The following is a 12,486-nucleotide window of genomic DNA, read 5'->3' as shown; positions in this document are numbered from 1 at the left end:
GAAGGGCGGGAGGGCGGCGGGCGGACTACGAGTCCCGGCGTGCCCCGCGCGGGAGGCGGCTGTACCTCAGCGGCCGGTGCCGGTGCCTGGGGCGTGAGGGGAGGTGAGCGGGGACCGGGCGGGGGCCGGGGCCGGGACCGGGACCCGGGGGCTGGGGTCCTGAGGCCGCCGCCCGTTGCCGTTGCAGATGAGCCGGTCGCGGGCGGACGAGGAGGAGTACTGGCACAGCTCCAAGTGCCGGGCCTTCACCTTCGACGACGAGGACGACGAGCTGTGCCAGGTAGGGGCCGGCTGCCCCGCGGGGCCCCCCGGGGCTCCCCGGCAGGCGGCCTGAGGCGAGCCCCGTGTCTGTCCGCAGCTGAAGGAGTCCAAACGGGCGGTGAACAGCCTGCGGGACATCGTTGACGACGATGAGGATGAGCTGGAGAAGGTCAGCTGGAGCGGGGAGCCCGTGGGAAGTGAGTGCAGGCCCCGTGGTCTCCCGAGGCCCCTTCCCACCCCTGCGGTTCTGTGATTTTGTCAAATGTACTTCTGGTGGTGGTGGGCGTAACCTCAGGACCCACGCACGATGCTATCTGCTTTTTTTTGGAGCTCATTACCCACAGAAAATGTGGCGCTTGCTAGCCAGTGAGCGTCATCCAAGCGGTGACATTTTAAATACAGATCACCCAGGGGGCCTTCAAAGAGCCCGTTCTTGGCCTGTGCTGCAGCTCCTCCCACCAGTGCAGACTTTTTCTTTTCCCATCCAACGTCTCTACCCATCAGCTATTCTGTTGTACCGCCTTGTCCTAAAACATGTGAAAAATGCATGAAAAAAAGGGAAAACTGTCTTGAACAAACAAACAAAAAAAAAAGGGATGAATGCATATGAACATTGACAGCTGTTTTGTCTGTGTGAGGAGGAAAACTATCTTAGTTTTCCAGTGTCCAGGGAGGTATGCTCTTATTTGTCTGTAATCTGAGGTAAGACAGGGATTCTCTGTCTTGCTTTGTACCTCTGGAGTGCGGATGATGCTTTACCCCATAAAAGACACACAAATGTTGGGTGGCGTATGCTTTTTTAAGATAATCCATAACAAGTTGTACAGCATTGCTGAAATGCAACCGTTTCTGGAGGGCAACGAGCAGCTGTTTGACAAGCACTGTTACATGAGATTGGGATTCTGCACAGTGCATCCGGTCAGCGCTGGGCTGTCAAACTTAGCAGGACATGTTAGTGCAGAACTGACCGGGACACGCTTGGTAATATTCCTGCCCTGCCGTAAGAGCTTTGTTTACAGAGCGGTTTTCTCTTTCTCTGTTCTGAATAACCTCTGTCTGTGCACAGGCATCTCCTGGTCAATCAAAGAGACCGCCTCCAGCAGCACTAGCTCCCTGGAAGGCCGAGACTCCAGCCTACAGAAGGGCTCTTCCTCCAATGCCGCTTTACCCAAGCAAGTTTCCTCCTACTCCCTAAGCAGCCTATTCAAAGGTGAGGTTCCTCGTACACAATGTGAGCAAATGGCTTTTCCCTCAACAATATCAAGGGGGAAATCAAGTTACCTTATGTAAATAGGTTGTATTAAGTGTATTACAAAACAGGGGAGCTCCGGTCCCTCTTCACTGTGAGAGTGTCTCTGTCACTGGTCAGAAATTGGTGGCTGTGCCTGCCTTGTGCAGAAGATAGGCGGCTCTCCCATTGTGGGAGGTGGCTTTGGGGATTTGGCTTCTTGTAAGCTAGGTTCCACAGAATAGCAAGGTAGAGCACAGCACTTTACCACAATCTGTTTGCACGGTGGAAAAGAGCAGGCTACAAAAGGACTGGTTTGATCCACGTGGGCCTCATCTGACCCTCACTACTGTCGGGAGAACAAGTTGGGTGCTCTTCAGTTGGAGCTCAGCTGACTGCTGTTGATGGGTTCAGTGCTGCTGGTAGCAGCAGTGGTAGCGTAGCTGGCTGGTGGGGGAATTGTGCAGCAGGGCATGGGGGGACATAAACGGCTCGTACGAGTTCAGCTCTGTTGTCTCTCAGTTGGACAACACGCCAGCTTTTGCTTCGTCGCTTTCTCTGGGGTGTTTTTCTACTAACAACTTTGATAATAGAGTGATAAAAAGGCATCAGAGTTGCAGCCCTGGTGAGCAGAGCTGTGTTGTGGTGGCCTAAGCAGTGCTGCATGCTGGAGCCTCCGCTCTGCAGGTAGATGAGCAAACTCAGCCTCTCTAACCTCTCCCAGCTTTGGCAAAGAGAAGGCAGGTGGGGCTAGGGTGCAGCATGGTTTGTGATGGCACAGGCCATTTCAAAGCCTTAGATCACAAACAGGTGATCCCCGGCTGTGCCAATGTGGCATGTATCTGTGTGGAGTGGCCTGTTCTGCACTGGCATGGCTGCAGCTCACCGGGTTGCAGTCTAGACCCGTGTTCCCTCTGCAAGAGATGTTACCAGAGAAGAGACAAGTCTTTCATGAGTTTTGTTTTGATTGCAGGACGAAACAAACTTCCCAGTTTACAGTCCCTTTCAGATGGTAAGTTCTGAACCCCTGCCTCATTTTGGGATGGGTGCAGGTTTACATGAACCACAGCATTTCCAAAAAAGGGCAGTGTCGTCTTCCTAGTATCGCAGAAATGGGTTGCCTGGAAGTTCTTCAGCAAACCGGCAAAAGGGTTGGCGTGATGATTTGAGGGAATCTATTTATGTACAACTGATGACTGGTGGGTTTAAAGCAACTTTGGATTGCCGTTTGATGCCTGAAACCAAGGAAAGGGCAGTTTTGGAAGTAGATATGAGCCAGGATTTTGATGTGCTCCTCAGTTTTGTCCTTCCTTTTCAGCCCTCTCAGACACAGGAGTTAAAAACTATGCCCCAGAGCTGCGCAGACCGAAAGCTGAGTACAAGGTGAGCAGCCCACGTTTGTAGTGCTGAGATGAGAGCTTTTTGTGCTCTGAAGGTTTTATGGGAATTGATTAATTGCTATTTCAAACAGCAGAGGGCAATGCAGGGATTAGGACAGGGAGCTGCCAACTGCAGACCCAGCCTCACAGCTGATTTAGGCGTTCCCTGTTTTAACGCAGAAGTAGGGAGCTTTGCTGAGGATATTAGTTATTCCTGCTCCTGCTGAAGGCCCAGCGGTCTCTGTGAAAAGGATTTCTAAATAGTGCTTTGCCAATAAACCGCTTTCCTGTTTGGTCGGATGAACTGTGTGCTCCTTAAAAGAAACCTTAAGGTTTCTAAACTTCTTGTTCGTGAATCACTGGCACAGGGAGGGCACAGACGTGGGGTACCAGCTGGCAGGAGTGTTCTCCTCCCATAGAGGCAGCGCTAGGTGTTGCAGAATCCAGGGGTTTTGGGGACTGGGTGAAGTCCTCTTGTCCCAGCCTAGCAGGTGTGAGGCTGTGGTTCCATGTCCACAGGTCCAGACTGTAACAAGGCTGAGCACACGTTCCCAACAGATGCAGACAGGCACAGTGCTAGCACAGCTGGCCACACAGATTAACACAGACAGAAGCCAGTGCCTTTACCAGCAGACATAAACACACAGCGTTCAAACCAGACCCTGAGCCTCCTTTCTCTCTGACCAGTATTGAATTCTGCTAGTGGAATATAAAAGCACTCTGTGAGCCTTTCCAGCAGCTGTTCTGTGCCCTTGTGCTCAGAACATCTGACCTCCACTTATATATTGACTTGAGACACTCGTGTGCAGCGGTTCCCTGGTAGGGAGGAACTGGATCAGCTGGTTTTTTTTCCCTCTTGTATTTGGGTTTTCAGTAATTCATTGTTCTCTTGAGTTGCTCTTTGTTTCTCTTGTGGCAGGATTACAGCAGTGACTGGAGCCCCAAAGATACAGTCAGGCGAATGCAGAGGGGCAAGGTAAGAATATTCCTCTTTCGTCTGCTTGTGAGAGAAGGAGGGGGTCTGCTCCCAAAATGCTTTACGTTTCTCCATGCTTCTGGCTGTTCCAGGAGCAGGAAGGGGATCCATGCTGCTTGCAGCATCTGGCAGGGATGGTGCTGTGCCTGTCTGTTGCTTTGCCAGGTGGCAGTGCAGAGATCGCTGTGGAGATCACTGTAGCTCAGGAGCAGCAGAAGACCTGCAGGGTTTTGTTGGGTTGTTAACTGAGTCATCTGCTCAGCTAGTCTTTGGCAGGAGGTACCTGAACTGCTACACCCCCCTCTACCCTTTCCACTCCCTGGTTTTTGGAAAAGATCCAAGGGTTTGGGGCTTTGTTTCACTTCTTAGTTGGTGGCAAACAGAGGGATGAAGATGGAATCTTAGTGTCAGCTGCCTCAGTTTGCAGAGAGTGCACAGGAGCTGTGTGCAGCCCTTAAGAACTGCCTTCGAAGCTACCTGTCCTTAATAGTTGCTGTGCTGAGGCGTGCTGGACAGAGGGCAGGTGGACCAAAGGCTGAGAGAGGCCACAATTACAGGATAAGAAGAAGGGGGCAGTCGTGCAGTTCTAATTTTCCGTTCTCCTCCATGGGAAGAACGCTACGGAGTTCCCTCCTCCTGTCAGGACTGGTGGTTTGTGGCATGCAGGGAAGTTTGGCCCTGTTGCGAGAGTGTTTGTGCTAAATGTATGGTGTCTGCTGTCCTAACCCAGGCAGTAACGAGGGCTAACTCTACAACCTCAGCTGACAGACTCCCAGGGATCGCACAGCACGTGGCTTCAGCTGAATGGAAAGTTCTCCAGCGGTTGGTGGGGCAGTTATTTGTGTTACTGAAGGGCTCATGTGGAAAGACTGGGTAACACCTTAGGGCTTGGTTCAGCGTGGGGACTTGCCTGATGTCGTGTATGCCTACTTGTACCTCTTCTCTCTCCAGGTCTGCTCTCTAGAGAGATTTCGCTCCCTGCAGGACAAGCTGGTGCTCTTGGATGAAGCTGTGGCAGGGCACGATGGGAATGTCATTACAGCTGTGAGTCCTGCTGGGGCCACGCAGGGCTGGGACCTCCTGGGTGACCCCGCAGAGGGTGCTTGTGTGAACAGTCAGTTGGCCACCTCATCTTGCAAGATGGGGTTTCTTTAGTTCAGGTGAAGAAGTTACTGAAAATTGGCAAAGCTTTAGGCTGGAAAGTTCCATATTCCTGCTGGCTTTCCTGCCAGTCTGCAGAATTTGTATCAGGTAATAACAAGGAACCCGATCCTTCAGCCCTCTCAAAGGGCTCTTTGCAGCAACTTCTCAAAGGCCAAGGTTTAATCTGCTCACTGCAGCAGAGAAGATTTGAGGGACTTCTCCAGTTTTTCTGGTTTCCACAGCATCAGGCAGCAAGTGGAGCTGTGTCAAAGCTGTCCCCATCCAGGTATTTTAAGTCCTCGGATGCTTCAGGGAAAGGTTTTTCTTGGTCTTGCTAAGCTAAGCTCCAGAGAAGCCGGGCAGCTGTGGCCCTGGCTCACTGCTTGCCCTGTGTCCAGTGGGTTGCAGAATTCAGCTGAGCACTGTAAGAGCTGTGCCTTCAGACACCCTTGCAAAAGTTTCCCCAGACCTTGGCCAAACTTGACAGTTTGCTGTCTCTCTGTCTTAATTCTGGTGAAGACTGGTATGTTCAGCTGAGAGCTGCCTCTCTGTGCTCACAGGTCCTGATATTCCTGAAACGGACGCTCAGGAGAGGTAAGTGTGACTGGGACGAGGGTTTCAGTTAAGGACAGAGAGGCTAGTTCTTTCACCAGCTGCACGTCACAGAGAGGCAGCAGCTGAGGTATTGCCGCTTTACTGAGCGTGAAATATTCTTGCAGTGAGTGTAACGTGGGAGGGGGGTGGTGGTGCCCGTCAAGGTCCCAGAGGGGAGCTTTAAACGCTGGGAGGTGGTGGTGGTGATGGGGTAAATGAGAATGAATCTGTAGGAGTAGCACTCCGCTGGGAATTCACCCAACAGGCTAGTGAGTGTGCCTCTTCTGCGCCATAGCCCTGCAGACCAGGCTTTGAGGTGGGGGGAGGTTGCTGAATCCTGCTGACTGCTTGCAGCTCCACGCGCCGTGTGTAACCCCCTCTGGCTTGGTCATGCTAACTTCTTTTACCCACATGTGCACATCCCTCTCTCCTGTAGAAATCTTGTTTCGGGAGCTGGAAGTGCGGCAGGTGGCCTTGTGTCATCTGATCCATTTCCTCAAGGAGACTGGTGAGCAGAAGATGCTTCTGGATCTGCTCAGGTGAGGCTTTGCCCAGCCCCGTGGCAGATCTGAGCACAGGTACTGCTAGGTATCTGCCTCCATTTAATGCTTGCTTTTGCAACCCTTTTGCAGGTTCCTAGACAGGACTGAGGAAGTTGCTGTGAGTATTCCCAGGAGCAGAAGCTCCTTTTACGTGGTGAAGAGGGCGCACTGAGCATGAAAAGGGCAGGGAGAGGTGGCCGCAGGGTGTCTCGTCGTCAGGCGAGAGCTTTGCATCCCTGTTTGACCCCCTGGAGTCCTGGACGTCCTAAATTCACGAGACAGACTGTGCTTCTTTTCCCTCTCCCTCCAGCTCTCTCAGTATCGGGAGCATTTGAACATCCAGGATGTAGAAAAGAGGAGGGAATTTCTGAAAGGATGCATTGGGTAAGGAAAAACGAAAAAGGGTGGGACGGATATGGGTGCTCCACAGAAGCTGGTAATAAAGAAAATCAGACCCCTGTCCAAGTACTGCAGCTTAAGTAGTTCCAAAACTGATGCTGGCTTTGCCTTGGTGGCAGCGAGGTATTGTGGACATAATGCAGACAGAGGAATTTGTGTTGATCACTAGTCCAGCATCTTTTGCTGCTTAATTGGGGACAGAAATGCTTTGTGGACCTTCTGATCGGGTTGTGAAGGGTAAAAGCTTGGGTGCCTGAGCGCTTAAGGAAATTGGTAACATCAGCTTTAGGTTTTTCTATAAGGGACGCCACATAATTTTTCCTTCTGTGGAGCTTGTCGAGGAGGAAGCCAGCTGGAGAGGGCAATGAGGCAGGGTTGATGGGGCAAGAGCTTGAGTTACCTACTCTCAGGCTGGGAAGAGCAGGGGGTGTTCCCCACATCCCTGTATGTGGAGAGCGTGGTCAGCAGAGAAAAGCTTCCCTCCAAGTGTGCTGCATTAAGAGCTGCTGACTTTTCTTCCCACGTGTCTGGCCAGGCTGCCATTTTCACCTGAGGATATCTCCCACATCCAAGACCATTATACGCTGCTGGAGAGACAGATCATAATTGAGGTATGAAATCTTTCTTTTGCTGGTCAGGAGGTGACTGCGACTATCTGTGAGATCCCCATCTGTCCCTAACTCATACCACACTGCATCTAAACAGCCTGCCTGGCTAGCGTAGTTTAACTGCTCTGCAAGCTGCTGTGCCAGACCCACGTGTGAAATAGCAGACGTCAGACTGCGTGGCGTGTTGAGGCTGTGCTTGGGCTTTGCTATCACAACACTCTGCCCAGGTCTATACCCCATAACTAGGTCAGGCAGCTGCCCTGAGTCATGCTCACCCTCTCTGTCTGTTTGTTTCCTCAGGCCAATGATCGACACTTGGAGACGGCTGGGCAGTCGGAGATATTTCGGAAATACCCTCGCAAGGCCTCAATTCTCAACATGCCACTAGTGACCACTCTCTTCTATTCCTGTTTCTACCACTACACAGAGGCTGAGGTGAGGATGATGCGGTAGAGGACCAAGGTTACATCTCATCCCTGTAGCCCTCAACATGAGAGGTGGTTAAGCTGGGCATGTTCAGGAAAGAAGGGGGGGTTCATATTTCATCCGTAAGAGAGACCAGAGAAATGAAGCTACCTCAGCCATCCGGGACCAGGTTGGAGATTTCTTATGTGCTCTAAGAAAGGACATTCAACCTGGGGTGGCCTATCACTGAGTTGCACCCTAAAAGAAATCACTGTCTTATGCTGCCTCCAAGCAGACAGAATTAGTCCTTAAAATTAGTCCTTAATACCATGAGGCTGAGGTGTATGATTCTGGTCTCTGAAGTGCTGGAGGTGCAACAGCTTGAGAATGTAGGGAAACCAAACCAGAGACCTAACGGAGTAGGTTAGTTGCTCTTTTCTGTCAGTTTTTCCTTTGTCACTGTAATGAGCAAAAAGCTCATGAAGACTATGATAGCAGGGAGATTCGTCATGTGCAGGGCAAATGCCTTACAACGAAAGGTGTTTGAACCTCTGTCTTGGCCTCTGGTGAGTTTGCACTGACTGTCTGCTCTCTCTAGGGAACATTCAGCAGCCCGACCAATCTGAAGAAAACATTTAAGGTACGTGAGCTTCCTGCTGGTGTTGCAGCACCGGCTGAAAATGTGGGCAACCGAATTGTGTTTAGTGAGGAGGCAGGGCAGGAGTTTGAGAGGCTCAGCACGGAGGCGGGGGTTCAGGGGAGGCACTGTATTCTCCTTCAGCAGGCCTATTCTGGAAGCTCAGAAATGCAAGTGGGAGTCATGCGGAGGCTTTCGCTGTCCCGCTGAGCAGAGGCCAATGCATACTGACTGCAACAGCACTTGCAAATCCCTGCCTCCTGCCCTCTGCAGTGCTGACAGTGGTCTCAGGCAGTATCTCACTTCCTTGCCTGGGTTTTGGTGTGATTTCTGACAAGGCTCTGGGGGCAGGTGCCATTCCTCTGCATCCCACACAGGCCTTCTGAGCAGTGCCAGTGCTCTGAGTGCAGCTCTCTGCCTTGCAGATTCCTGATAAGCAGTATGTGCTGACTGCCCTGGCTGCCCGTGCCAAGCTGCGAGCCTGGGAGGATGTGGATGCCCTCTTTACCACCAAGGTGATTTGGGGAAAGCCTTGCTAGGAATTCAGTTCCAAGTGCTGATATCTGCTGCTGATAGCTGGCTTGTTCCGGAGTTACCAGACAGACTGGTTTCATTTCAGCAGGGCCCAGCAGGGTGTTATAATATATTCCTCCTCTCCCTGAGCTCTGCTGGGCCTGGACTGGCTGCAGCGACTGGGCCAGAGACAGAGGCTGCCCTTATGCCCTTTCCCCAAATGGTTCGCAGCCAGCCTGAGCCCAGCCACTGGTGAAGGGCTCTGCCAGTGGTGCATGTGGTGGCTGATGGGGTACGTTGCTGGCAGCTGGAGAGAGGTTATTTCTTCCTTCACCAGCGGAGAACCAGTTTCTTGCTTCCTCTTGCAGTGGCTGGAGGGGTTGCCCGTTAGGATTAACAAAAAGTTTGGCTGTCATTTCAGAACTGGCTGGGCTACACCAAGAAGAAGGCACCTATTGGCTTCCACCGGGTGGTGGAGATCTTGCAGAGGAACAATGCACCTGTCCAGGTGAGCAAGGAACCACTGCCTGTGTCCTCTTGGTCTTCACTGGGATTTGAGACGTGACTGATTTCCCCAGGTGAGCTGCCCACAGAGCAAGCTCTCCACAGTGCATTGCCAGCTTTGTTTGCTACGGTTACTTTCCATATGCTTCATCTATCTGGCAATGGCTAACCTGATCCATAGAAATGAGGTAGCACAGGACTTGGAGCTTTGTGAGCAAAGTTTTACTGCCCTTGGAGTCCTTAGCAGGCTTGTCCCAGCCACTTGTTGCCTTAGGATGGACGGAGTCAAGTCTGTGTGACCAGTGACCTTGAAAGAATTTGTGACTGGAGTGAAAGAATGAGGCAGGAGGTACCTGCAGAAGGGAGCTGACACACTCTTCCTTCCCTTGCAGGTGCTGCAGGAATACGTGCGCTTGGTAGAGGATGTGGAGACACGGTTGAACCTCGCCACAAAATACAAGTGCCACGATGTTGTCATAGATGTGAGTCCTTGCTGTGTGTCTGAAGAGAGGGGACAAAAGCCTGCTTTTTCTCCCCAGCTTTCCCATGCCAATTTGCTGCCGTGTGCCTGGTGGGGTTTGCTTATTCCTGAGTCTTGGGAAAACTTCCAGCTGTGGAAGCGTCCCCTTTGCTCAGATGTGTGCTGGTTTTGCTGTTTATCTAGACGTACAGGGATCTAAAGGATCGCATCCAGCTGATGGCATATAAATGCAAGGTGGAGAGAGGCTCTGCAGAAGAAGAGAAGATAAACAGCGTACTCAACAACGCAGTAAGAAACACCTACCTTTTATTATAGAAACTCTCATCATAGATGGCTCTTGGTTAGGTGTGCAGAAAGGGCATGGCTCTCCTACATTCTTTTCTCCCTTCTGGGAAGCTACTATTATGTTTGGGGTTGCATTCAGTGTAGGAATGAAGGGTGAAGCTGATAGAAGTAGCACCTTACGGCTATAGTTCCCCTTTTCAGGGACTGGGCCTCAGCAGCTTGGCCTGAGGGATCTGCGGTCAGCACTGATGTTAGTCATGCCGCCTTCTCTCTTTTAGCAAATCCGATGGAAGAACTGAGCACCTGCGAGCAGCCTGCTTGGACGTTGCCTTGCCAGCGAGAGAGGAAACTGCAAAACCTGGTCCAGCGCCAACAGAGCAACTCTGTTACTACTCATTGCATGATCAGTGTTCGTCAGTGACAGCGGGTGCCCGCGGCTCGTGGGACAGAAGCGTTCAGGCTGGTTGAAGGCAGCGGCTCTGATGCAGCCAGTGAAACCATGGAACTGATCCACCAGGGTTGATTCCTTTTGGAATCTGATTCTCTTTGACCTGGCTGTAAGCCGGGCATGGCTTTTGTTTACAGAGGGAAGTTGCTGGGCAAGGCAAGGTTACATTTGCTCTGTGTGGTGTCTGAGTTTATAACTAGCAAGAGGAAGAGGTCAGCCACGCTCGTGGGTCTCCAACAGAATGCTGACCAGTCCCTGTAACATTCAAGCTGGCTTCGGCATCACCAGTCATGGCTGTGGAGAGAGTAAAGCCAACTGGGCTGTGTTCTCCCCGCATCAGAGCGGGATGGGGGAAAGGGCCAGCTGCACCTTAAAGTCCATTTCTTTGTTTTGTTGTGGCTCACCCTAGGAAAAGAGGTGTTTTATGAACTCCTGCAGAGCCAGGGCAGCAGCCTCTGCCTGTATCCCCATGCTGGCACTCTGCAGCTCTCGGCAGATACCTTCATCAGGGAAGAGTGGGCACGTCGTGTGGAGCTGGTCAGAACCCTGCTGGGTTGGATGGAGAGCAAGGAGCGACCCTTCTCAGTCAGCGCAAACCTGCTGGCCCCAGCAACTCTTTTTTTTTTTCTCAGAGTGTTATGCCAGAAAGGATTGAATTGCACTTTCTCAGAAAAACAACTCCTCAGGCAACTGCTGGCTTCATCCTTCCAGACTTCACTTCCACTCCTTAAATAAAGCTGTCTCTTTCTCCTTGGGCTTTTTATTTCCTTCCCACATTGAGCACTTTGCCACTCTGTGTAGATCCTGAGCACTTTCTCACACCTTCTGCAAAGTGAGTGTGCGGGGTGTTTTCTCATGTCCTGAAAAGCACGCTGAGTGTCACTATGAAGAGGCTTTGCTTGCAGCAGTACCTTATTTCACACCTTCCATGCCATCAGCACAAATAAATTCATTTGAATGTTGCAGGAGCATCTGCTGCCCTGGGGATGATCACAGAGAGGTGAAGGTTATGTACAGCAACGTACCGACTGGTTTGAGGGCAAGTTTGGGCTCCAGGACCCCTGCTGCACTGTGCACTAAGTGCAATCTCAGTTTCTGTGGTCACTGTTGTTTTGTTTTACTTTATTTTTCCCACAGAATCGTAGGACTGATTAGGGTTGGAAGGGACTGCATGATCATCTCATCCAATCCCCCTGCTCAACCAGGGTTACCTACAGCAGGTGGACCAGGACCGTCTCCAGTTGGGTTTTCAGTTAACTCCACAGCTGAAGCCTTCCCAGCCTGTCTGGGCAACTGTTCCTGTATTTGACCACCCCCGTTTAACAAACAGACGAACAAAAAAGTGTTCAAAAAGTGTTTTCTTGTGTTCAGATGGCATCTCCCCTGTTCCAATTTGTACCCGCTGCCCCTCATCCTGTCCCTGGGCACCGGTACCACAAATAGTCTGGTTATTTTCATTCCCTCCCATCAGATATTTATACACATTGATAAGACTTTCCCTCAGCCTTCTCTTCAGAGTGAGCAGTCCCAGCTCTCGGCCTGTCATGAAAAATGCTCTAGTCCCGTAGCCTTCTTAGCTCTTTGCTGGACTCTCCAGTATGTCCACGTCTCCTGTACTGAAGAGCCCAGAATGAGGCAGCACCCTGGATGTAGAGGCAGGATTGCCTCTGACCCGCTTCCTAATGCAGCCCAGGGTGCTGCTGGCTAGGGTAAGGTTTGCTGCCGGGCTTACCCATGTATCCCAGGCCAGGACGTTGCTTGGTTGTAGGATTTCTGAATGGAGCTGCTGGGCTCTGGAAGAGGCGATGCTCCCGGCTCCTTGTAGGAAGGGCGAGAGTCCCCTGAGGCAGCCGGTAACCAGGCACTCGTCATGGCAGCAGGGACACAAACCGGGACAGACCCTGAGCGGGTGGAACCTTGGCAGGCTGCAGGTGAGGGACGGTGCAGGTCAGGACCCCAACCACATGTGGTGTGGCAGGCATGGGCCATCTTTGTCCCTGGCTCAGGCTTGGCTGAGGGTGTTTCCGTCCTGGTGGTGCCTCTTACCCCGTGGGAGCCGTGCTGCTGAAAGCCCTCAGTGTCT

The 12,486-nt window shown here is 51.8% G+C and overlaps 1 protein-coding gene across 1 annotated transcript; it reads left to right on the top strand.

Moving 5' to 3' along the window:
* The first annotated feature begins 27 nt into the window (after positions 1-27).
* VIPAS39 (VPS33B interacting protein, apical-basolateral polarity regulator, spe-39 homolog) lies at positions 28-11,153 on the top strand. Its single transcript, XM_035539143.2, has 20 exons — positions 28-103; positions 188-280; positions 359-458; positions 1,328-1,471; positions 2,463-2,501; positions 2,808-2,872; positions 3,788-3,844; positions 4,796-4,888; positions 5,548-5,581; positions 6,018-6,120; positions 6,214-6,241; positions 6,434-6,507; positions 7,058-7,133; positions 7,431-7,565; positions 8,134-8,175; positions 8,598-8,687; positions 9,107-9,193; positions 9,582-9,671; positions 9,854-9,958; positions 10,234-11,153. The coding sequence occupies exons 2-20, from the start codon at positions 188-190 to the stop codon at positions 10,252-10,254; spliced, it is 1,476 nt and encodes a 491-aa protein (XP_035395036.1). The 5' UTR covers positions 28-103; the 3' UTR covers positions 10,255-11,153.
* The last annotated feature ends 1,333 nt before the right edge of the window (positions 11,154-12,486 follow it).

The sequence above is a fragment of the Cygnus atratus genome, chromosome 5, assembly GCF_013377495.2.
Source record: "Cygnus atratus isolate AKBS03 ecotype Queensland, Australia chromosome 5, CAtr_DNAZoo_HiC_assembly, whole genome shotgun sequence".
In the NCBI taxonomy this organism is placed as follows: Eukaryota; Metazoa; Chordata; class Aves; order Anseriformes; family Anatidae; genus Cygnus; species Cygnus atratus.
This window is presented reverse-complemented; position numbering and strand designations above follow the sequence as displayed.

Bases quoted from the DNA above. Each gene is read 5' to 3' on its own strand.
- VIPAS39 (XM_035539143.2), top strand. From the start codon at position 188: ATGAGCCGGTCGCGGGCGGACGAGGAGGAGTACTGGCACAGCTCCAAG. The intron at 5,582-6,017 runs GTAAGTGTGACT...TCTCTCCTGTAG, and splicing joins GAAACGGACGCTCAGGAGAG to AAATCTTGTTTCGGGAGCTG. The intron at 9,672-9,853 runs GTGAGTCCTTGC...CTGTTTATCTAG, and splicing joins GCCACGATGTTGTCATAGAT to ACGTACAGGGATCTAAAGGA.